General features: G+C 37.6%; 1 protein-coding gene across 2 annotated transcripts in view; it reads right to left on the reverse strand.

The window, feature by feature from the left end:
- LOC136252532 (plexin-A4-like) overlaps positions 1-26656 on the reverse strand; it is a 67402-nt gene that overhangs the window by 28035 nt on the left and 12711 nt on the right. For both annotated transcript variants that reach the window (XM_066044991.1, XM_066044992.1), the window contains 10 exons: positions 15540-15690; positions 15328-15430; positions 13067-13172; positions 12908-13012; positions 12537-12641; positions 12247-12355; positions 12035-12198; positions 11671-11819; positions 11518-11620; positions 11321-11466 (listed from right to left, as the gene is read on the reverse strand). In XM_066044991.1, the coding sequence (XP_065901063.1) occupies positions 11321-11466; positions 11518-11620; positions 11671-11819; positions 12035-12198; positions 12247-12355; positions 12537-12641; positions 12908-13012; positions 13067-13172; positions 15328-15430; positions 15540-15690 (1241 nt within the window). The remainder of the gene's footprint in view (positions 1-11320; positions 11467-11517; positions 11621-11670; positions 11820-12034; positions 12199-12246; positions 12356-12536; positions 12642-12907; positions 13013-13066; positions 13173-15327; positions 15431-15539; positions 15691-26656) is intronic.

Here is a 26656-nt window from a genome sequence, read left to right on the forward strand (position 1 = left end):
TAGTCATAGACTGACTATAACTAAACTAACATCATACAAGAGAGCATACCTTGTTCTGCTTGTGTGTGATGATTCTGTTACAAGGAATATACACAGCTATAAGTGAACGAATACAGTGTTAGATAATGTTTATTAGCTGGGCTGCTGAAGCACAATTGTTGTGTCACTAATTATGAAATCTGTAGTATTAGCTGGAGTGTAATGGTGGTTATATATCAACCTAATATGCAGTCACTATCTAGCATGTCAATAAGTATAGGCAATTGCAAGTGAAGAGGGAAAGGATGGAGACTGTACAGCCTTTCACAATTAATAAAATGCTACATACATTGGAGCATAATATATAATGTGATCAACACTAACCCCTGTCTGTACCCTGTATGTACTCCAGTACAGGGACGTAGCCAGGATTCTATGAAGGAGGGTTCCAACAGCAGTATTGAGTCAGGGTGGGGCACAGCCCATAGCTGCTGAGAGACTTTCAATATTTTAATGAATCAAATTAAAACTCAGCAAATTGCTATATTTTATGCAAAAAAGTACATTGGTTATAAGTACATTGGATATGATGCATATAAGTGCCCCTGGGATGAAGATAAAGCTACCTAGTGGAAACAGACAGCATAACACATAGACATTACCAACTGTGACTGTACTTTGGATGGACATAAGGTTATGATAAAAAAGGAAAAAGAATGTATTACAGACATATGGGAATGCAAATTTAATTAAGGCAACGTAGTGCAGCTGTTAGGTAACGTCAAAAGTTATCAACCATCTATTGCTATATGATTTAGCGCCAGAAAATCAGGAAATATTGGTGTTATCACCTGGAAATTTCAGTATTTTATAATATTGCATTTTCTAATACATTTGCATTAAAATGCAATATTATAAAGTACTGAATTTGCCAACTGACACCAATATTATCCTGATTTTCTGGTGCTATATCATATAGTAATAGATGGTTGATAACTTTTGTCGTTACCTAACAGCAGCAGTCTTTTCACTGCTGCACTATGTTGCCTTAAATTTGCATTCCCATATGTCTGTAATACATTCTTTTTTTATCATAACCTTATGTCCATCCTATCTTGGTAATGGAGATATATATAGTAATCTGTAAGTGATGGTTCACTGGTATAGGAATGAATGGAATGACTTACAATCAAAACATTATTATTAATATGCATAACATGGATTCATTTTGCATAACACAAGTGATAAATTACTGGAGTTCTAATAATATCTTTAAACACTACACACCAAAGTTATAGTAGTATAAGGTCATGCTCAGTTTTGCATTTAATGTTAGAATGTCAGAAAAACTTCAGTAATGAAATTCCTTAACATATGGGTATGGATATTTACATGCATGCTCTATTAGAGTATATACCTGACTGCTCTATTAGACTATATCGATCTTTTCACAAGTTTTGAAGAGGGCTCATGTTACCTCTGTAAATCCTTCTCTGAGAAATGAATGCAAGCTTTGTACATTTTGTCTTGCGACACTATTGAATGGTGCTATAAACTCAGAAGTTTAAATTTTACGGGGGGGGGGGGGGGAGGGTCCTGAACCCCTTGGAACCCACCCTCCCTATGCCCCTGCAATAGAACAGTCAAGCAATAACTACTCCTACCATTCAAAAATATCTCACAAATGTTTCACTTATATGATGGAAAGTATATGCATTACTCTTTGGCACTGAACCACTAAATTACTAATATTGCTCTATTTCAGATTAAATTACATACGTATGTAGTTTTACCTACATATGACCAGTGTGTATAGTTAGTAAACTATCAAATATTTGAGTTTTAAATACAGTATTGCAGTGATGAATTAAATTGGATGTTTAAATTGGATGTTCAAGTTGAATGCTTCCATTTAACTACTTGATCATGAGTTCATCTGAAAGGTCATTATCTGGAGAGCTGCATTCCTTACTGAAACACCAGCTTCCAGAGATTATGTTTATTGATCAACAACCCTTGTTCACGTAATTATTTCCTCCAAGGCTAGCATTGTCAGTTGTGTATAAAGGGAATTAAAGAGGTAAAGCATATTGCACTTTGTCTCTACAATTTGAAAGTTTCATTATGCCCTCCTCACATTATAATCAACACTTTTTATTTTGATTTTGCTCCTGTAGGTTTTAAATGGCTGCAGACCATTTAGTTCTATTAGTTAGGTGCATGTATTGCTCTTGAACGTAATTCTTGTATAGGATTACTAAATTGGTTGCAATTGTACTTACCACTCTAATAGAACAATCGTTCTACAAAATAATGTATTTAAAAATGAAATTTCTACAATGTGAGCTGAGGAAATTATAGTGAAAAGATGTTACTTCCACCATCATTGCAACACACTACAACAATGTATGACCAAATTAAAAAAAATATAGCCACCCTTAATGCAGAACCTAGCTATGTACTGTCAGAATAGAATGGCTGTTAATTAGGTATGTAGCTATGTACCTCTATATTATATTATATATAAGCTTATTTTTGTAGGATATCTGACAATGTTACCAGGGAAAGATATGAGCTAGCATCTATTCTATATAACTATAGGGAATTGAATCTTCAGTAGAGACCATTGTACAATGGGAAATATTGCATAATATTATTATATGCAACACCAACATTTTACAATGTATGGCATGCAAGTAAATAAATCACTGCGTAACATTTGCAAGACAGTCATGCATCTAAAACTATGCAACAGATAATATTATTCTTATTAGAGTGTTACATGACTGATCTACATTCAAACTACTTCATGCTGGAAAAAGTTTGTACTACAGTATAAGAAAGCCATTACTTAATTGTACGGTAAATTTGTCACCTACTCTTGCTCTCTGATCTCATCTCCAATGATCTACACTAAGGAACTGGTGATGGCTACTAAGCAGTATCAGTTTAAATCATCTTTCTACCCTGGTGAGTCTTGTGAGGACATCACCCCCAAAAGTAGTGACATGCCAGGATATTATTGAATACAGGAATATCTACAACAATAATCCTGAAACTGGTGACAAGTCAGGGTATTAATAACACACAGTGGATGTATTGCATTCCCACACATGCTGGTATGGAAGGAGGATGGAAAAGATTAGTTAGCATTGATGTCAGTGCAGGAGATGATTGCCCCAGTGAATGGCATAAGGACACTCACCCTAAAGTGCTGTCAGTGATACTTTTACCCTAATGGTACAAGTAATCAGAGTGCATGTGGTAGAACAAGAGGATACCAGAAAGGATGATTAGTTGCTTTTATTAATCATATTCACAAAACAATAGCTGGCTACTGTGTTGATGAACTATCAATAGCAATCACTCATAGTAACTCATGTCAACACATCTGAACAGTATATGATGGTCTGGTGGATGGAATGAAGCAGTCCACAATTGTCCATGTGATCCTGATTCTGCATATCCATCCCCTCCTAAACTAGCTATTGAATCAGGAGGTATTAAGACTCACGATCATTCTCCCTACTACTTCAATGACCCATGCATTGTGGGATGGATCTGGGTGCATCATAAGCAACTGCCTACCCAACCAGGTTTTACCGAGAATTGAGTGGAACTATTACAGATAATATAGAGAATTTGTCATGAAATAAATACCTCACATTAGAAGTTTTGCATGCTTGAACTTTTTGTATATTTGTGCATACAGTAACTTTCATATCATTTTTTCATAATTTTAATGTCATGATGTGTATGACCATCTGCAAAATGAATGATGTACATAAAGTAGGTCACACGACCAGATTACTGAGTTACTTGGTCATCGGACAGGCTGATAATAACATCTGGTACAGTTTAACTTATCCTACAAGTAAACATCATTTCTGTAGTATAGCACACTTGTAATTGTTAGATAAGCCAATATTATATTGGTCACACATACAACATACTGCATCAAATACAGCACACATATAGGCTATGTTGGTATGTATGCAGTATGTATCATTGTTATACACAACACAGACCACAATATTGTTATTGTATTCTGTGTGGACAAGTGGTTAACAGATTACATACTTAAGGCCATACCAAGAGTGCATAATAAAAATATTAATTATTATTATACACTCTTGGCCATACCTATTTGAAAATTTGTTGCTTTGATTTACTTTACAACAAAATGGGTCAGTCAGTAGGCAAAAAAAGAAACAAAAAAGAAAACAGCCAGTTCATGATTTCCGGTCACAAATCATATCTAGACCAATAAGTCAGATAAACCATTATATATATAGCTACTGAAATGCCTGCAGGCATGTCAAATACTTTCTAGTTACAAGCCACATCACAAACTACCATAAAGGAAAATCTATTTAGCTAGTAGCTACATACACACAACTCAATGAGCTATGGATGGCACTGAAATATAAATACACTGGTTTTAATGGAACTATGCCTATATATAATGTTACCTTTTGAGATCAAAATGTTATGTGTTGACTGTTTTATTAGAGTATCTCAATCATTTTGCACCATGTGCAATTACAAAATTACCATTGAATTATAAGTGTCACATGATCCTACTTTTTTGTTGTTGTCTTTTTGATTAAAAATAGTGTAAAATTGGGTTGGTTGGGTCTGAGCAACAACTTTTCAAATAAGTATGGCCTAATGTGGTTCTTTTGCTCAGTAATACAAGTAATCAATCATATATACAATAGCAGTTTCTAAGGCAGTGTATAGCTACTATATATGCAAGTGTAAGATTTTATGAACTTTGTGATAAGTTTGTTGTGGGATCATCTTTGTCCCGCAGATAATCCATTGCTTGGCCATATCCAGAGTTGGAATCATTATCTTCTTCATTTGTGCTCTTACTAACCAAATCACCAATACCCTGATCAACTACAGTACTATTAGTGGTGGGCTGATCATTCCTCTTATTTTCTGTAGTGTGATCAAGAGGAACCTCAGGAGCACTGCAGTCAGCAACACTAGCCATTTTGAGATACCCATCTTGATCAATAACATCATCACTAGTCTCTGGTTGAGGAGCATCATGTAATGCTGTGTTGGTCTCAGTATTCACAACACCATCAAGGGATTCATAAAGGTGGTCTAGTCCTGGTTCACTGTACACTTGGTGACTGCCATAGGCTGGTGAGGAATACATGTTGACATCTGTGTTAACTGCAGGTGTTCTTTTAAATTTACTAGAGAGATTCTTCGGACACATCAGAACAATGATCACTACCAGAAGTACCAGAATTATTATTACAGACACACCAACTACAATGAACACTATACTACTAGTACTGATACTAGTACTACTATCATCAACATCATTGAATCTCACATGTCCAATTGTAGTAGTGAAGTGTCCAACTGAAACCTTAAAATGAATACGTGTCATAAAGTCATTTAATGTAAATGACATGCTACGTATTACTCAACATAGAAATTGACTATATTTATTATGTTTCCTGAAAGTACTAATGATTACTTCCCTTAAAAGGTATTATGGTTTAGTAGGGTCTGTCACCTAACAAAGAACTCTGGTACTTGTACGCAATTTAAGATACTCTAATAGAACAATCAAATATTCTAATTTAGACATTTGGACTAGGCCTGGGACGATTTGCTAGACATAATAAGTGAGTAAAAACACATTGAGCATAATGCCAGTATAATGATAGGCACAATTTTTGTGCATTGGATATCAGAGAAGTGAAAATTTGTATGATACAGTTTGGGATAACCTAATAAACAGGTAGACACAGTATTAGGTTCACAGCTGCTTGTGAAGGAAGGAGTAACTAAAGATCGAGATATTCTAATGGAATAGTCGCTGCATGTTGAAGTAGAAATATCCTAATACAGCATTCACAGATATTATTTCAAGGTGCAATCTTCTAAGAGCATATTTGGGGCACAACAGGAAACAACTGAACATAATAGGGGAAAGTTTGGAGCACTGTGTTGTCTAATAGCCTTTATTATTTGTTTATTAGGTTAGGTAATTCAAAGGCTACAGCACAAGTTGCTGTAGACCTTCAGTGCTGGTCACTATAAAGCTTTATTATACAACCAAGTACTAAGAATAATATGAAATGCGGTTAAAATTACGTCATTACTAATAATGAATGAATAAATAAATAATGTTTGAGAAAACTACGAGGCCTAGAGACATGAACTAAGCAGGGATAGATTCGCCTGTGAATGAAGGCACAACCGTATAATAAGTACGCCTGTTCGTGCTGATGACTTTACCGTGCGTGTAATTCTATATAACGCCCAGCACCACACCCTTGTTTAATTACAGATTGCTTGAAGGAGAAGATTAGTAAACGTCCGCGGAGAGGCCAGAGGCCACTTTACTGGTAAACAACAACACAAGTATGTTTAAATGTTTGTAACTGTGTATTTTGTGTGCAGGATATGCGCTCCAGGCATCATGCAGTGAACAACCAGCTGATGACCAGTTGGGATACCAGCTGATGTGCTCATAAACAACCAGCTGGAACAACAAGGTAATGAGTAATGTAATACTTGTACCGGTGGTAGTTGTATTATACATCTTCATCCTTCATCTGGCTTGCTAGCGGCTGGAATTATTTTCCACTGGGCTTATCTACTACTCAACTGTGAGTCTGTACTAAATAGCTAAACAAGAAGCTGATACAGTGCTGCATATACAACAATGTGTAACTATCTCCTGTATATTGTGCATGGCTGTATGCATAATATTATAGACTGTGATCACTGTGCCAATGCCACACCGCTGATATACTGGCACATCACCTGTGGCCTCTAGTTACAACAGAGTCTGTTGTGCCATATTGGCTTGATTGGGATCAATTGTTAATTGTGCCTTCACCATGTCCCTTGTTCTGCATAGCCTCACTTCACTGCTGAGTCATCTTGAGAGACACGTCACACCTACAATATATAGCTACTTTCAATATAGCTTGGTTTTTGTGTAGGTTGTGTTTTAGTATAGTGGTTTTCTGATGCGGCCAGTTAAACTCTCTTGCCTGTGTACGTATGCATATGTATCATTTCCACCGGTACACGCACACTGCTCTGAGTGCTGCCTATGAACACATAACAGGCTCAGGACTGATTTGGACTTGTATGCAAATTTTAAAACCAATTTCTACAGCTTCTGGATTGCAACTCCTGATCTATTTCTTGTCGTGATACCCTCATAATTAGATCAACCATCAAAACTATCAGGCAAAAAATTCAAAAAGATTACAGTTGTCAGTTTTGGCTGGCTGTTAATGACACTATGATTCTGATATCATGATCTTTTATTTAATCCAAGTCTTTGTCAACCACTAGATGTTCACACTGCATCATAGCAGCATGGCAGTCTATGGAGTTAGAACTAAACCATTTCATACAGAATTGTCAGTGATACTTATGTTGGATAGGGTATTATTTCTTCCTACAATGGTATATTTATTAGGGGAAGTCCCAGACTCTACTAAATTAGGCTGCCTTTGGCAGCAAGTAAAAACTCTGTGCCCTAGCTATCAAATAATAGTACAGTGTATATCACTGAGAACAACTATAGTTAGGTACATACACACATACTAGTCCTTACTATTAGAGGTATGTCCCTATTAATTGGATAGTCGGCCTCTATCGGTATACACTCTACTGTAATGAGGGTGACTCGTAGTACACGACACATTCCATTATCACCAATAAACACCATCAATTGGTCCATTGAAAATCTAAAGTTGGAACCCTGCAAGTTTGCACTCAACCATAATGCAAGCACATCCATTACATAAACAAGCGTACAACAAAAAAACAAACTAAAACACAGCCCAGTTAACCTGGGAGACTTGTGGAAATATATTAGAAATTATACAGGCAAATACTGCCGCCTGAATAGAACTAGCATCCCATGTATAGCAGGGCTGTATTATCACACACACATAATGGCATGAGTATCTCTCAAGGTAACACAGCTTTCTTCTGGGATTTCCTTAGGGAAGATTAGGAACTGGATTAAGGGACATACATAATTGGTTACATATAGTTAGGAGTCAAAACTAACAGCTAACTTATAGTTAGAATGTGCCAACAAAATTAAGAAGCACAATAATGATGTGGTAGCAAATTTTAGGGATTCTATATTGAACAAAACTTAGTTAGTGAATTCTATTTGTGCATTAGAAAAAATTGTGAAGTACATGAAGAAAAGACAAGAGTAAAAGGCAAGCTTTCTTGCTGCAGTCATGCAAGCACAGTGGCAGCAAGTATTACATTACTGCTCCCAAACATCACAAGCTAGCAGTAAGTTTTGGTTTTACCTATGTTCACAATTCTGAAATATTTAGGACTAGGGTGGTGCCAGAAGCAATAGTGATAATAACAGCATCAATTTCTTTCAGTTGTTAGACTAAGAGGTGGGGTTAAGTTCAAGCCACTGGGATATATACATACATTGATAGTTCTCACCTAACCCTCTCCCTCTTCCACATGCCATGGATGACAAGCTAGACATGGTAGTTTGTGCTAAACCCCATGAATACTGGATCTTACACACACACGCACGCACGCACGCACTACAAACATACTACACTAGTGATGCATGGATTTAACGGCAAATAATCAAAAATTGGTTTATTGGCCAAATTTCAGCAATATTGGTATTGATAATTCTCAGCAGATTGTAGGTTTTTGCAATTGAATTCATCACCTTTGCAATTGAAATTGATGCGCTTGCAGTAGAATTAGGTACTATTGCATTAGAATTAGTCATGTTTCATTACAATTAATCAGTGAGCATCTAGCTAACTAAGAACACTATATGTAAAGCAGTTAAACAATTGTTGACTAACAAGAACTTGTAGCACTTAGTTGTATTCAGTACTTCATTTGTCTACAGCATGCTTGATAAGGATTCCTACCACCAGGGCCGCCCAGAGAAATTATGGGGCCCAGGGCAAAGAGTTAAAGTGGGGCCCCAAGGGCAAGGAGGGTTCCACTCTGAATGCACAACTTCAGCCTAGCTGTAAGCTGAAGACCAAAAAAAAAAAGTCATTACATGCTAACAGTGACAATATATAGCTGCCAACTATATATCTCCTTATTTATAAGCTTATTACACTACTCTGAAGAATACTGTGACTGCTCTATTAGAGTATCTAGATCTGACTGCTCTATTAGAGTATATCGATATTCTAAACAGGTATTCAAGGAGCCCTTGATGGGGGCACCTGGGGCCCCTTTCAGGCTGGGGCCTAGGGCTAAATGCCCCAGTTTCCCCCCCCCCCCCTGTGGGCGGCCCTGCCTACCACTATAGTTCACTATTGATGGACATTACGCTGTCAGGTGCATGCCCAAATTTATCACCTCTGAAAACACTATATAGGTGTCCAGTAGAAATGGCCTTATACAGACACGGATGCATGCCAACAATAACTTACTTCACTTCTATCTTGACCCATAGAACAAACAATCAGTCATGATAAAATTTCCTGCAGAAGCGACTAATTCTAATGCAATAGTGCCTAAATCTACTGCTAACATGTCAAATTCATTGCCAAGGCAACAAATTCAATTTCCAAGACAATGAATCCAATTGCAAATGAGACAAAGTCAATTGCAAAGGTGATGAATTCAATAGCAAAAACCAGTGTATCTAACTGATTAATTTCACTAACCCCGATGTTATTGTTTCATAAAAATAAGACAAAAATAAAGTTTAAAAATGGAAATTTTACAAAATAGCTACTGTGAAATTTTGATAAACATAAACATCAGATCAGTATTTGGTATCAACTATTATGTGAATTTTGATTTCAGGTAATCGGATAATCGGCAAAATCTCTTATAGGTACATTATTACACTACAAGCACTCACATTAATAGTGATCAGATCATACTCTCTCAGTTCAAACACCAGTGAGGAATTATCTTTGGTCAATGGTAAGAACATAGGGTCCCTGTACACTTGTATTGTTTCATTGAGTGACCTCAACTGTGTCACCCCATCCATCACCAGTCCCAGTCTGACTAGCTGAGTAGTTGAGCTGCCATGAGGTAGAGTAGGAGCTTCACAAGATAACGCTGTATCATTTAGAGCATTACATGGACCAGTGAATTCCTGTGAGGATAACAATTGTATGCATCATAAAAAAAACATTGTCAATGTAACATCTAACAAAATACTATATGTGCTATGCCACCAGTAATGTGCAAGTTTGTACTGAAATACAGGAAGTTAGAAGTTTAACATTATAACTATGTGAATGCAGATAAGAGATCCCAGACAAGATCATGCTGCTATCAACAGATCACAATATGTCTTACCATAACAGCTCGTCTCTTCCCAGATGAACTGGTGATGGTGAATAATAGTTGTGGAGACTGGACTATATCCAACCTCTCTCCTCTCACCAAAAATTTCGTACCACCTCTATAAAGGATGAGATGACAGTTACTAAATCTCTGTGTGGTGTTTGAAGTGTGGGTATACAAATGTACATATTAATGTAGACACAAATAATAACGCTACTGGTCAGATGTCACTTACGATATGAAACTGAACACTGGAGAGATACTGGTGAAGGTTGGGTCTTCAACAAATGTGTAGAGTGTGGTACCATTGAAATTGTCCACCATTATTGTAATGTCCACTACACCCACATCTCCTCTCTCCGTGTCACATGTTATCCACTCACTAGGGGAATAATATTTTATGTACACTGTGGTACTGTGTAATACAGGTGTATGTATTGTCCATGTAGTGAGGGTACATGTGCATATGACATACATGTATAGCCATTGGATGTAGTTTTCGTAGACTGTTTTCTCAGCTAATTACTCTAACAAAACAGATCAGTTATTAGGTAACCTCATGTTCACAGATTTATACATGCCAACACCACAAACTTTTCATGACCAGCAAATTGTTATAGTGGAGCTTGCAATGGCTTGAGGTTTGAGGCACAAGTATGTACCACAAAGCTGAAATCAAATCCTGCATGTGATTGCACAATGAATGATATACAGGGTCATGTGATAAGGTTAAAGGTCAAGATGGTCTATGAGTGACTGTAGAAACGTACAAGCAAACATACCGGACAATGTGACTGGAAAGTTTGAACTTTCCTTTGTTAGAAACATTCGCTACCACAAAGATAAACAAGGCTTTGTTTCACTCTAAATGACTAGCTAGGCCATGCATGGCAACTTGTAGTGTGCTTAATAACATTGATATTACGGTCTCTTTTATGCATGATGTAAAATATATTGCTATTCGAAGGGTTAACAGTACATGATAGTTATCAACTATACCACACACTACAGACTGACTTACGATGTGATGTTTATCATACTACACATCTTGTCCCCTACTAACACATTCTGAATGTTACCAATATTGAAGTTGCTGCCTGTTATGTTGATTTGTGTTCCTCCTGACATGGGACCTCTATTTGGGTATACCTGATTTACAGTCACCCTCTGCAAGTATAATACATAACCATACATCCATACAGATCACATGATCCCCACCTTGTAATAGAAGTGGTCTGAACTATCATGAACGCCATTGTTGGTTACTATGGTGATGCTGCTTGACTGAGGTTCATTCACTACATCTGTCACACAATTTACCCTGTTGATGAAATGACGTTCACTAAACAGGTCATTAGTCAACTATTTTACCTTCTCCCAACCATGTAGGAGTCTTCATTAGGAATACAGTTAACATTTCCTATCATAATTTTCATGACATCTTGGAAGTTCATTCCCCAGTTTGATCCTTCAATTGTGACCACAGTACCTCCTTCAATAGGACCAGAAACTGGACTAAACTACAGTGGTTGAAAGTAATATAATTAATGTCTTGTAGTGCAGTGTTGTTGATGCATATGTAATGACCCAAATGATGACAGTTGGGTAACACTCCACTGATGCAGTGGGAACAACATGATATTATGGACGTCGACTATGCCAAACATTTGGTAAGATTATTAAGACAACATACAACAATGTATTGTGAGACAGTGAGAGAGTTACCATATCATACCATGTTGATCAATGGAGCCGGACAACTATCATAAGGATTAACACTACAACTGGACCGGAAGACACAGTTTGTTTCAGGACAGTAGACACAATCAAAGTGAGTTTCATCCTGAGCAAGACATGAAGTACAGTCTGGTCCCAGTAGGTGACACTGGTATAGAGTTACTGGAATAGGAATGGAGTATGGGGTGTACAAATCACCATACAACACACCTTGTACACTAGCCACAGCTTCATCAATAGTATAATTATTAACTGTCTTCCATAACACCTTAAGATCTGCTGTGACTCTACTCTGTCCAGCAGCAGAACTGAAGAAGAACTAGAAAATAAAATTATTTCATTTCTGCAAACAACAATAGTTGATCATTACAGAGAAATCATTAAAAGGAGAAAATGTCATTGATGTATTATAAGCTAACAGGTCCTTCCTGTATTCCATAAAACTGTTAGCTACAATTAGGAACACTATACTGGCTACACAATGAGCTAGTACTACTCACATTACGTTGCTCACAAGTGATGGTCATCTGCACAGGGTCCCATGACCCTACCACTGATATCTCCTCTCCTCTATAACTGACCACACAATAGTAGTTCCCACCATCCTGTAGGGAATATTAGCTAGTAACTACTAGTACTGGTAAGTTGTGCAGTGCAGCACAGCCTGCATGCAATATTGCACTCATAAATCCATGCAAAAACAGTTGCTTGTTGGTAGTACAGCAACTTCTTTGTTTACAACAAGTTGTATACTAATAGGTAACAATATCACAAGCACTCAAAAATCATTTACATTGTTACTTGTAGGCTGCACTGTTTATTATAGCTGGTGCTAATAACACACACATACAACATCTGCATGAATTGTTACCTCAAAGAGGTTCTTCCCATTGATCACAAGTTGTTGTGCAGTGTTCATGTTTAGTGTGTAGTTATCATTAGGAGTCAACTGAGGACAACTATCAGTTGTGGTTATCTACAAGTTCAGTAGATGTAAAGGAGTGAAGAGGATGACAATACAACTACTCACATTTCCTTCTAGACCACTATCACATGATACTGGACCAGTAGCAGTACATTGAACATCATAGGGACACCAGCTACACTCATGTTGACTGTTCAGACAACTACTACACCTGGTAATAAGTTCATAACAATAAATAAATTACTGTATGTATTTGGGAAAACATCGAGAAATGCTGGTACCATTGGCCCTTGTTTAACCTGACCTAAACCATCGGAAACACTGAACTGACTGTAGTGCCCCATGTGACTAATAAGGGAAGTGTAGTGCTAGATTATCAGTTTGCCAGCTGCAGTACTGTTGGAGGGCAGCCATTCATTGGTGGTAACCATTGGTTACCTTGTTGATAGTTTAGTGGTGTCCACAGGCCAAACTCTAGTTGACCATTAGTATAAATATAGCATTAACTTTTTAGGTATTACCAACAGTTAACAACTATATTTAGGCATGCACAAATGGATGATTCAAAGTCCAAAGTTTTAAACAGGGCTTGGACCCAACAAGATTGAATAAATGAGGTCCCACTGTATTGTGCATGTGTTAGTTAAACTCTACCACAAGTGGATATATTGCTGTTATCAAGCCGAGGCTGAGGTGTTGATAACGAAGATATCCTATGAGTGCAGGTGTGGTTTAAGAGGCTTCTATCCCACACGTTGAACAGTTTGAAGCACTTGGCTTCATAAACAGTTGGTAAATGGAGGACAAAGCATAGAGATGCTGGGCTAGCAAGGGCTCAAAACCAACCAGTGTGTGAGAGGAAATTTACAGCAACCATCTTCATGCAGCTATACAACCAGGTCTGGCTTATTAAACACATTTTAAAGTAATATAATTATGCAATCAAATTACACAAGTAGAAGGAAAATTAGGAATTTAAGCTGGATTAGCGATCAAACAACAAAAAAGCAGGGAAACAAGGGAGCTAGTGATGCAACGATACAGTGTGTAGGCATATCGATATATTGCCTCTGGTGTATCACGATACAGCGATATATTACATGACACAAAGTGGAGTCTAAGCAATAGTCAATGTTGTTGTTGTTGTTTTTTTTTGTTGTTTTTTTTGTTTTTTTTTAAGAGAAATAAGTGAGCTAATATTTCTTTGAGAAGCATTACATACTACTCAGTTTAACCACAGTGTACAATAATTTGATTGTCAGCCATGTTAACAAGCCACAATATGTCGATATATCATGATATGCGATGTATCGATACGATTTAACTTTGTATCGATACAGCGATAATGTCTTAAAACAATACGATATGCGATATATCGATAAATTGTTGCATCTCTAAAAGAAACAGCTAAAAAGTTGTGAAACAAGGGAGGTTGCCTATACCTGCAGATGTACTAGTGGACATCTAATCCCTACTCTTCAGTATATAACTATGACTGAATTAGGGATTACATGTTCACTAGTATATCTGCAGGTATAGGCAACCTCCCTCGTTTCACAACTTTTTAGCTTTTCCCTTGTTTTCCTGCTGTTTTGTTCTTTGATCCCTAATCTTCATAATTTTTCCTTCTACTTGTTTGTTTACTTTTTTAATAACACAATTAATCCACGTGTACCACATTAAAAGAAAGAATGGCGCCAGGCATTCTATAAAACAATTTTGTGTCTGAATGCGTGCCCCAATAATCAATTACGCACTGAAAAGTGAGGTGGCCATTATACTTTGTTTGTAGCTATGCTCCACTCGTTACACAGCATTACAAATGAAGAACAGTACAAGAAACTTCTCTGCAATGAATCCAGTCGCTATGGAAAATTCAGGCGAAAAGCATGACACAGCCAGAGGGAAGCCATACCGCGCTATTGCAAATCGACACCTTGCGTTGTCAACAAAAAGAACTGGAACACAAAGGAAGACAAAGGTAAGTCATGATATGTACATTGTACATACTGCGGTTGGCGAAAAGGCATGTCTCGGGACAAAGCAACGTCAAACAGTGAAAAAAAATCAAGCCCGTAGTCTTATCCATTGTTGAGTTATGCTTGGCGGAAGGCATTAGCTAGTCAGTAGAAAATCCAGTTAAATAGGAAATTTTAAAATTCCATAGAAACTTGTTGGAAGGATTTGGGATCACTCTGAGGCATTTTCGGGCTTGGCTATGACTAACCAATACTGCCAAGCTATTATGAAGGAAATTTGAGGCAGGTTTTAGGGTGATATTTTTGGGCAAGAAAGCCCAAAACTGCATGATCGCTAATATACAGTACTACCATACCGTATGATATTTAACACAAATCACAACTCACGTTGTATGACTCATACAATCAAACACAGTGATGTGACCAGTAACATTGAGAAATGATTGACCAGAACCTCTAGCCCTCAGTGACACTGACATCATAATAGTGTCTATAGATAGCACAGCTGATCAGTTATTAATACAACTATTATAGGACACTACATGTAGTCACTAACACAGTTATTATAAACACTACAGTACATTAGTGTAGTGTCTTACCACCACTAGTGAATAGGCTACTGGTGTATGTAGTGATGGGACAAATGACAGAGTTGTCAACTAGTTGAGCCGGTCCCATTATGGACATAGTACCCACTGTGAACACACAATCCACTTCTCTCATTGGAAGGTTAATAGCATCCACTGTCACCTGTAATGTATACAAGATAGTTCATTTCCATCACTAACAGGAAGCACACATAAGCTCAATGTTAACTGGCTATAATCAGCCAAAGGGCAGCATACGTACATTTCCAATTCATCTTAACATAGATATGATTCAAATTCTTGATTGTTACAATTGTCTTACCCTGTCATGAATCATACAGTTATCATACATTATTATTATTACCACACAAAACAGCCAAGCTGTGAAAAAATGGTGCGGTCTTAAAAAGCCTGGGTGAAAAAAGTTGTGAAATATCAAAGGTGGCGGCCAAGAAATGGCTGCAATGATGTTAATCCTAATAAATTTTAACAATGCACACAGCTATTATTAAATTTTTTTAGCATTAGCATCATTGCAGCCATTTCTTGGCTGCCACCTTTGATATTTCACAACTTGTTTCACCCAGGCTTTTTAAGACTGCACCATTTTTTCACAGCTTGGCTGTTTTTGTGTGGATTTCACTTCTTTTTGTACTTTATAAGGCCCCAAAACCAGCCTGTGGCTGACTTTGAGGTTTGTTTTTACTTACATTTCTTCTTTTCTATGTAGATACATGATGATTATTGAAGACAAACTTATAAATGCATGATTTAATTCAATATTTGATAATAAATTGTAATACTCTAATAGAGTGCACATTTTTTGAGGACTTCTAATAGAACATACATAGAATGTTCTAGAACAATCTAGTACTCCTATTGGTAGATCTATGAAATTACAAACATTTGATTAAAAGCAGATTTCAACTAGAAAGTTCATTTATAAGGCAGAAATTGAGTGAGGTGATCAGCCAAGGTAGCAGTGGTTCAGTGGTTAAGGATGCAGGTGTTAGGTATGAAGGTCCATGGTTCAAACTCTGGTAAGTTATTTTTTTCGACATTTTTTGCACACCTTTTTACTCCATGGTGAGTGCTCTATTAGAGTATCTCAATCCTGCAATTTTACACTTGCTTGGTTTTTGCTTTATAACTTTGTCACTGCAACTCTATTGCTATTCAAACTATCAAAAGGCACTGCTATGATGATCAGCCTATCTACACATCAATTTTCAAACTATTTCTATACTTAGTTTACCCTGTAGCCATGACAGAAGTTTGATCTTTTTTACGTGAATAAATGCTCATAACTCCTTGAATATTTCTTAGATTCACAACAAACTTAGTATGTGAATCCACTGTTACACGCTCTTCATTTGTGCCAAAGATTGTGGCAATCGAGTTACACGTTTGCATTTTATAGCAATTTTTTGCAAAGTGTGCGAAAAGAAATTGAACCCACGTACAGCATAAGAAAAAACGAAGAAATTAAAACAAAATTGTGAACACCCATATCTCGCAAATGGCTGTTGCGGATTTAATCAACTTTGCTGTGTGGTGTACCCTACCTGGAGGACAGCTATAATGCAAAAATGGTGTACTTTGGAGAATGGACCATGGAGCTATGCACGCATGAAAAAGCTGTTTTCTTTCTTCCAGTAAATATACTCATGGTGTGGTAGCTGACTTTCTTGGCCGCACAACGCACTACCATGTGTCTTGATTAGTACTTTACAGTGACCAGCACTGAAGGTCTGACAGCAACATGTACATAGTCAGTATTAGAATATAACAGATACTTTTACTGCAAGATAGGGTTGCAGAGTGGGTGTATCCATTGACTGAACTGGACTACTACTGTACTGGACTCACATGGAACTAACTGAAGCCTACATTTAGGGGTCATTTAATAGTGAGAGTTCATCATCAACAGTTTGCTGGAATCGCTTCCCCATGCACCCAGTATCCAATGAGCAGGCAGGACTACATATCATTGTAAGTTTACACCATGTATGCACTGATTGCACTTTACAGGTACAGTACAGTAGTCCAGTCCAGTGAATGGATACACCCATGCATTGCAGAGTAGTCTTGAGCCAATTATGCTTTGAAAACAGCCTATTATGCTTTTGAGAAGTGCTCAAAAATCCAGTTTATTATGCTCAAATTGATGCTTTCAAAATCAAGATTATGTTCTAGAGTTGGTTGCTTTATTACAGCATAATATAGCCTTTTATGACTGCTGTATTAGAGTAAGTGACTGATCTATTAAAATACCTCCATCTTATTTCTGTGAAGTGTGATAATCAGCCAAGAAACAATAAAAAATAGCATTGCATAATTTCTTGATATGAAATGCAGTATTAAGTGTAGTGTGTTCATGCTTTGCTGTATTTTTGGTGCATACATTGTACATTTAATTAAAAATCTTGAAAAATGTCTATTATGCTGGCGTGATGCTTGATGCTTTTGCTATCCTATTATGCCGGACATTATGCCGGCATTATTGGTGCAAGTCTCTATTGCAGAGTATGGATCAAGTCACCACTGGGTCAGAGATTTTCTAGAGTTTTAGTTGCATATTTCTAACTCCTCATATTTACAGGTTTTATTAGCCTTTTCACAGGTCCTAGTGGGATAGCATCTCAAGATGTTTGGTGACATTTTAGTCTCTGATACTAGACCTACTTACAACATAAATATGGAAAAAGAGGCCAGGGTGGATGATGGGTTTTAGTCAAAACCCCTTTATTTGTTTAAAACTATTCACATTGTTTAGTTGTAAACGTGACCCAGTCTGGGAAAACTGGGTTTATCGCCTGTTTAAAGTATCGAGAAATGCCAGTTCTAGTGTGTTGTAGCTCGTCAATGGTTGAAGTTATGTGTACCAATTTTTCACATGTTTTACACCAATCCCTTACCTTCCAGAGCATCCACTGTGCAAGTAGCCAACAACTAAGTTTCCCGCCATTTTAGATAGATTTTATACCGAGGTTGACTGTATCAAGCAAGCTGCAAAAGGGATGGGAGGCGGGGGGCCTGGAAGGTGGGCAAGATGGTGTTCAAAAATTGAAAAGGAAGGCGTAGGGATGAATTTGGCCACATTTTGGGCAATTCAGGTCTCAAAATTGGCTAAAATGAAAGGAAACTCACATCAGAGGTACTTAGTCAACACCATAGAGCTGTACAGCCACATACAGTCATCCCCAGACTGACCAGAGCTCCATTAAGACCCCACACTGCACGTACGGATCACCACTGGGCTTGGGAAAAGCAGTCAGCAAAACCAGACCACTCAAGTCTAGCTGATTTTGATTGTGTAATTAAAGAGTTTATTCATGTAGCTTTGTGTCCTGGGTGAAAAATCGAATCTGCTAACATGGGCGATAAGATCGGTTTTCTCAGACTGGGTCACAAATAAGAAATACCTTTATTTCACAGCATACATGGAAGGTTGTACAGACTGGACTAGTGGACTCATGGTTTTAAAAAAATATATATATTTAGGCAACTGCATGATTATAGAGAGCTACACCCTATTTGCTACACTGAGTAGAATGTGCAGGTGGAATTAGTTTTGTGTGGCCACATCACTTTTCCCCACCCACACATTATTCTGGCCACACAAGACTAAGATGCTATACATTGGCTATCAATTGATGGAATAGCAAAACAGTTAAACTTCAGCCACTTAATTTTGCTAACTTGGATGATCATAAGTTGTGTTAGGATACATGGCACTTCCCAGTATAATAACATCAAACACACGGTAGTGTGTCGTGTGGCCAAAGAAGCTGGCACACAACACCGTGAGTATATTGACAGGAAGAGAGAAAACGTGATTTTGCATGCATATGTAGCTCTGTGATTTCTTACCCGATTGGAACCAAATTTGGTATAAAAGTGCCCACACAGTAGAGGAGTCTACATATGAAATTTGAAGAAAATCACTTTAGCCATTTCTAAGATACAAGTGGCCAAAGTTTCAGGTCTTTTTCTTTGTTTTTTCTTCTACTTCTTCTTGAGAGAAAACCAACATTAGTAGTGTTGAATAAAATGTAATAATTGTACACAAGTAAGGTGACTGAGACCTCTGGCACACACAGCCACAGATGGGTGTAGCTAATTACCCCACAAGTAGGTGTGGCAAGGAAACATAGTTTAAAAAAAAAACTTAACTACATACAAAATTTTAGTGAAATAAAGATCAACATTTAAACTAATCATTCTGGGCTATCTCTTGCCAAAAATACAAGGGGTGGTCACTACCAATAGTCCTGTAGAACCATCTGAGACTGGGATCGAGGTTTTTGATCGATGAAAATATACCTTGATTTATACTTGATTTAGTCTTAAAAACAGCTTGGATTGCTTGATAATTTAGCACATATTTTCGTAAATTCTCATTTTGTTTGTAAGCTAGTTTAATCACCACTTTCTAGGACTTCTTGATTGCTTGATTTAGTGTTAATTTACCTCTTGATTGCTTGATTTGATTTTGATCCCGGTCGCAGATGGTTCTACAGGACTATTGGTAGTGGCTACCTCTTGCAAGAAGATTCTTCTAGAAGAAGAAACTGATACTCCAGCTACCAAATCAAAAATACGTCTGCAGCTGGATTTAGTTATATTGAGCTCATTTTGAATAGTTGACACAGTTTTGAAAAGAAGATAAAGAGGATGGCAAGAAGTGGCCTAAAACACCTAATTCAACAGTGCTGTAAAAATTACATATTTAATTCCAGGCAATCAACAATTCTTTCCCTGCTTGCAATCCCTTGCAGATTCAAGGTGTTCAACTGAGTCCAAGGGACATATCAGTTCTAACAGGGCAACTGTAACAGGGCAACTGAATTACTTCTCTCATTGTAAAGGACAATGTCAGGACCACATGGGGTGATAAGGAGAAAGGGAGAATTGTAGCCTGTGGGGAGTCACTGTCTTACAATCCAGGCAAGTCTGCATAAACTGAGACCACGTTCGCGATCACTTCAGTTAAAGGTTTAGAAAGTTCAGTACTTCAGCAGTGTAAAACTTGGTTATGACGATACGTAAAGCAGCCCTGTGTCAATGTAACAGGGCAGCCACTCAATACATGTGCAGTGGTAGGCTGAAAGCTGCCACACAATGCACATTTTGCACCACATTGTATATTCCAGCATTGTAAATTGACAGCTGTGGGAAGAGTGTCAGAAGCAGCCCGGAGAATGAAAGAGAAATGACCTGGGTTGCACTTCTACTTTTCACACACTTTGCCATAAAATACAAATGCGTCCTCTAGTAAAGCTGAAATCTGGCACACTTAAAGGGCACATTAAAGCAAATCTCAGTACCAAGTTTGGTGGGAATCTGATAAAGAATCATGGAGGTATGACCAATTATTTGTGTAAAATAAGATCAAACTTCTGTCAAACCCACAGGGTAAATCCCTTGAAGGAATGAGCTGAAAATTGCTATGTAGATGAAGTAACCATCATTGGAGTGACGTTTTGTGGTTTCAAAGGAATTGAGATAATCAAAATATGACAGAAAACCCAACCTGTGTCACAATTATGCGATCGAGTTTCATGACTTAGTTTTCACACCTACCAGGCAAACCACTAAGAAAAGTGAGCTGAAAACCGGTATCAAACAGTACAGTAGTACTGTTTAAGTACGGTTTGCATCAAAAGTGATGCGCGCTGCCTAAAATTCTGCCTTTAAAAATCATCCTAGAGACAACTTACGCCACGAAAATCACTGTTAAGGAATAATATTACTCTATCTAACATGAAATACAGCATAAAAACAAAAAAACACTTACCGGTGACTGGATATAGAATTTAAAAAAATCTCCAAATCTTGAAATTTTGTGTCACTGCCTCACTCACTCACTGACCACAGTCGCAAGCTTAGAGCCCAAACAAAGCAGCACACGGTCACCATTTTATGCCATAACAACAAACTCACCGGTGGGATGTGCCTTTTGGGGTTCCAACGAGTGTAAGCCCTGTGCGCCTTGTCTTTCCTTTTATCTTCAATCAGGTTGGTTGTCTTCTTCAAGCATCGAAACCATACTGAGGCATTAATTTTCCGTATCAACACTTTTCTGTAGACACCACAAAATTATTTCAGAAAGCGCTTATGCTGCTGAAAGAGCAGGGCACTTATAATTTCAAGTGTTGCACATGAAACATTAAGGCTGCTGAGTTATCACTTCAACTTTTGCCAACGCCTGGACTGCAATTAACGAAGAGATTTTGAGACGAACTGATACTCGACGGCTTGTTCCTCTGAACACACTGACTCAGCCACTCAGTGCCGGATGGTGAGATCAGCAAGTGATTCATGTGATTGGACAGTACTCGAATGGAAATTGTATTACTTCATCCTGTTAGTCATGACTAAGCTCCAGTCAAGTGAAAGGGCCCGTTCGTTTGAACAATGTTCAGCCGGGGTGAATAGAACGCGGACCATCATACTGAGACAGGTCATAGATTTGAGCGCCACTGCTACTACGATCAAAGGTAAGCTATGCACGCTACTAGGGGCTATGTGCTTCCAATTTTGGCACAGTACGTACTTTAATAAGCTGTAACTAGTTAGCTGTGCTACAACAAAAAACTAAATAAACTAGTATTTAAAAAAAATTGTTATTTAAATATGAAGTAGGGATCTATGCAATAAAAAGTAGTGAAGCAAGAGATGAATAATGGTATTACGGCATAGCTCGATGGGAAAGTCCCTACTTTGGCACATTAGCTATAATTTTGCTCATTGCCAAAGTAGGGGCTTTCCCACCAAGCTATGCTGTAATACCATCATTCATCTCTTGTTTCAACTTTTTATTGTATAGATCCCTTTAAATTAACAATTTTAAAAATACTAGAGTAGATGGAATAATCATCATAGAAAATTCTTGCAGTAGTATAGAAGAATCGGAACAATAGCCACTGAGTTATAATACAAGCAAGTGAGATACTCTAATAGTACAGTCACCCTATGCATTCAACATTGTCAACAAGTTACTCTATTAAAGCGTTCAGCTATGTAACAAGTCAACCAGTAGAGAGATCAGCTAGAAACAAGTCACACAGTAGCTACAAACAAGTCACACAGTACCCTGTAGAGAGCTCAACTACAAACAAATCAATCTGTGGAGAGTTCAGCTACAAACAAGCCACCCTGTAGAGAGATCATCCAGAAAGAAGTCACCTGTAGAGTTCACCTACAAACAAGTCACCCTGTTGAGAATTCAGCTACAAACAAATGGCCCTGTGCATGGAGAGTTCAGCTACAAAAAAAGTCATAATGTAGAGAGCTCAGCTACAAACGATTTACCTTGTAGGCAGTTTAGCTACAAACAAGTCCCCTGTAATAAAAAGTCACAATGTGGAGAGCTCAGTTACTAACAAATCAACCTGTGGAGAGTTCAGCTACAAATAAGTAGAGAGTTCAGATACAAACAAGTCACCCAGTAGAAAGCTCAGATACAAACAAATCACACTGTGGAAAGTTCAGCTACAAACAAGTCACCGTGTAGAGGGTTCAGCTATAACCAGTCACCCTGAAGAGAGTCAAGTTACAAACAAGTCATCTTGTAACTAGAGTTCAGCTCCAACAAATCACCCTATAGAGAGTCTAGTTACATTCGAAGTCACTCTGTAAGAGAGTTCAGCTACAAACAAGTTACCTTGTAGTTGTAGGGATTTCTACTACAAACCAGCCAACCTGTGTATGTAATAATACAGTATTATGTTTTAAATGCATCATTATATATAAACAAAATACAAAAGAATTCCATTCTTGATCTCTTCCTCTTTCTGCAGTAAAGAAAAAAGACAAGTAAAAAGCTCCAAAGCAGCTGGAGGAAATAGGCCAGCTTTGGAGTATACGATTAATAGTTATACCACAGCTGCAAGGGATTTGCTGATATATACACCCAAAGCCCAAGGGCTGCGGGTGTATACATCAGCAATTACCAAGCAGCCATGGTATATATCACTTATACCATGGCTGCTTGGTAATTGCTGATGTATACACCCGCAGCCCTTGGGCTTTGGGTGTATATATCAGCAAATCCCTTGCCATGGCTGCTTGGTAATTGCTGATGTATACATATATATATATATATCACTTGGAACACACTCACCTAATAGGTGAAAGAAATACTGAGTACTCATCCCGTTTGTTTTCTACAGTAGCATCTGAAGATCGATCGTGGTTTTAATAGGGTAGGCTAATAGCCATCAGAACGTTATCCATATGTGTTAAAACGTCATTAATATGTTACTACGCTTCAACACGCAATGTTAAAAAACTTGTGATTGTGGGATGGAGTTTATATTGTTATCATTTTTGTGTTAAGTTAAGCCAACTAACTTTGCTATTGGGACAATAAGTAAGTTATTATATTAAGTTAAGTATACTTAGGACTGTAAGTTACTAACCTATTTCAACGTAGCAGTAGTAGCTTTGCTGTTCCGTGGTCTGTTCAAAGGCTGATACGTGGTGGGTAGAAATATACATCCACAATTGTCCAAACAATTAGTTTGTGCCTTCATCATCCTTTACTAACAACCAACTAGTCTATCTTAGCAAATATACTCAGCTTAGCAACCACTACAAAAACGAGTCCCACAATACAAAGCTCTATGTTGCTCAATATAACAAGTCAAAGCGCATCATTTCTTTTAACTGGTTGGATATCAAAGTCATTGGCAAACCACTTTCCCATGATATTACCTGGGCAATATGCGAGTTAAACCCTGAGTGGCACCTTTGAACACCCACGCTAAAGTGTATACAAAAAGAAGTGATATCTATACAAAAACAGCCAAGCTGTGAAAAAAGGTTGTGCCCCCAAAAAGCCGGGCTGAAAATAGATGTGAAATCCAAGGTGGAGGCCAAGAAATGGCTGTGATGGTATGTTAATGGCAAAAATTTTAATGATGAGAATTCAGGTGAATTTGGTGCTGAATCCTAATGAAATTTGGAGAAGGCAACACGAATTCACCTGAATTGTTGTTTTTAAAATTGTTGCCATTAACCTACCATCACAGCCATTTCTTGGCTGCCACCTGGGATTTCACATCTTTTTTCACCCAGCCTTTTGGAGGTTTTCACAGCTTGGCTGTTTTTGTATAGCTAATGTTAACTGCATAATTTAAACCTCAATGGTAGCCGAGTTCTAAACAACTGATACTGAAGCATCACCAAGGTGGAAGTAGAATACACTAACAATGTACAAACTGTTTGTAAACATTCATTGACAAATTTTCCCAGGCTTTGTACATGTGAATAATATTTGAGATATACCTATCAAACTCAAGTACTGCAACAATACTGTATGTAGCTAACTGTCTCAACAAAAACCAGTAGTTCAATATTGAATTCACCATACTCTATAGTGCAAAAAATTGCAAACAAAATAACTATGCATTATCACTTCACTTTGCCAATTTAACCCACTGCTGTGCAGTTCTGTGGCCTTGAGGACAGGTCTAATAAGGTGGACAATGGAAAGATTCTTCAACACTAGTTACATTGCAAAGTACATATTTGGGCATATATTGGTAAAAATAGCTGTAAGACTTAGTAAGATGCAGAAGACTAAATAGTTTACATGACTGTACCTAGTGCCAGGGGCAAAGCTTTAGGTGATGCCAGGCTAGGGCCTAGCTACATATCATTATATACCAACCCCAATATTTTAAATCCAAGGTACCTCTATTGAATCTGAGAGTGTTTCAGCAATACCATTTGCATTTATTTGACTGTTGTATTAGGGTGGGTGCTTTATTAGGTTATCTTTCTACTAAATATACATGCATAAAATTTTTAACATTAGACCCTCTGAAATTGAATGTGAGGCTAATTTCAGCAGTTAAGACCACTTTATATTTAGATTAACAGTGCCATCATTGCACTTTTTCTAGTGTGTCTGATACTACTGTACTAAAGCATACAATTTGTACAGCATGATAAAAGTTTGTTTCTCAAAAACACCCCCGTAAAACCATTTACCACAGTGAACTCTAGAATTAAGTCATCTTCATTTCGTTGTTATATGTGACAGATTTGCAAGAATCCCACATGTTAGTACAAGCCTAATTTTCACAGCAGAATGCAATAAATGTAATGTGTGAAATATTTACAAAATTGAAAAAAATATCTGTAAAGATGATAATGGCAAAAAAACCTTGGTAGTATTGTGATCCCCAAAAGCAAGAGGAATGCGAAAATATTTGTTTTGTATTAGTATTGATGGAAGATATGTGCGATAGTCTGCTTCTCATTGGACGAGCTGCTTGTTATCATTTTTTTTCTTACGTTTTCGCCTTTGCTCTGGTTGTAGGAAGACTAAACATACCCAGTAACAGATTTGCCTGTTCATAGAGAACCTGATGGTATAAGTTGCATCTTGGTAGGGGACTGTGTTTGTAAGTAAGTACTTTTTGATTAAGCACCTGTAGTTTATTTTCCATATTGTAACAGTGCAAATCGATTTTACTTCAAAAGTTCTTGGCTTCTAGAGCTGAAACTTCAGTTGACCATTCCCTTGGCTATCTAGATATAATACAATAAAATGGAATTTGAAAATGTGCTAACATGTGGGGTTCTTGCACATGCCTAACAGCATTTTTATTTACTGATTTTAACTCTTTATACACTTGATATTGTACCTTCCCATGCAGTATAGCTTTCCAAGTTGCACCATAGTTACGTAGCATAAACAAAATTGGCTCTACATCAAGCAGTGTATGAAATGTAAACCCTCAGTTTTCTGACCCCTTGTTTATCCATACCATCAAAACTAGATATGACTGCTCTGTTAGAGTATTTTTAGCATAATTCAATAGAGCACTGTATGTATATGTTAAAGTATAGCCTTGCTTGTGCTATATGAAAAATAAAGTACTTGGCGCTTGGCCTCGATGCTAATAAAGCACTTGGCTTTGCCTCGTGCTTTATTAGTATCTCGGCCACGCACCTCGTACTTTATTTTTCATATAGCACTCGCAGCTATGCTTTAAATGATTTATGGAACTTTCTACTTGTGTAGCTTCACCATACACTAGAACCAGGGCCGCCCACAGGGGGGGGCAACTGGGGCATTTTGCCCCGGGCCCCAGCCTGAAAGGGGCCCCGGG

Source organism: Dysidea avara, chromosome 4, assembly GCF_963678975.1.
Source record: "Dysidea avara chromosome 4, odDysAvar1.4, whole genome shotgun sequence".
NCBI lineage: Eukaryota > Metazoa > Porifera > Demospongiae > Dictyoceratida > Dysideidae > Dysidea > Dysidea avara.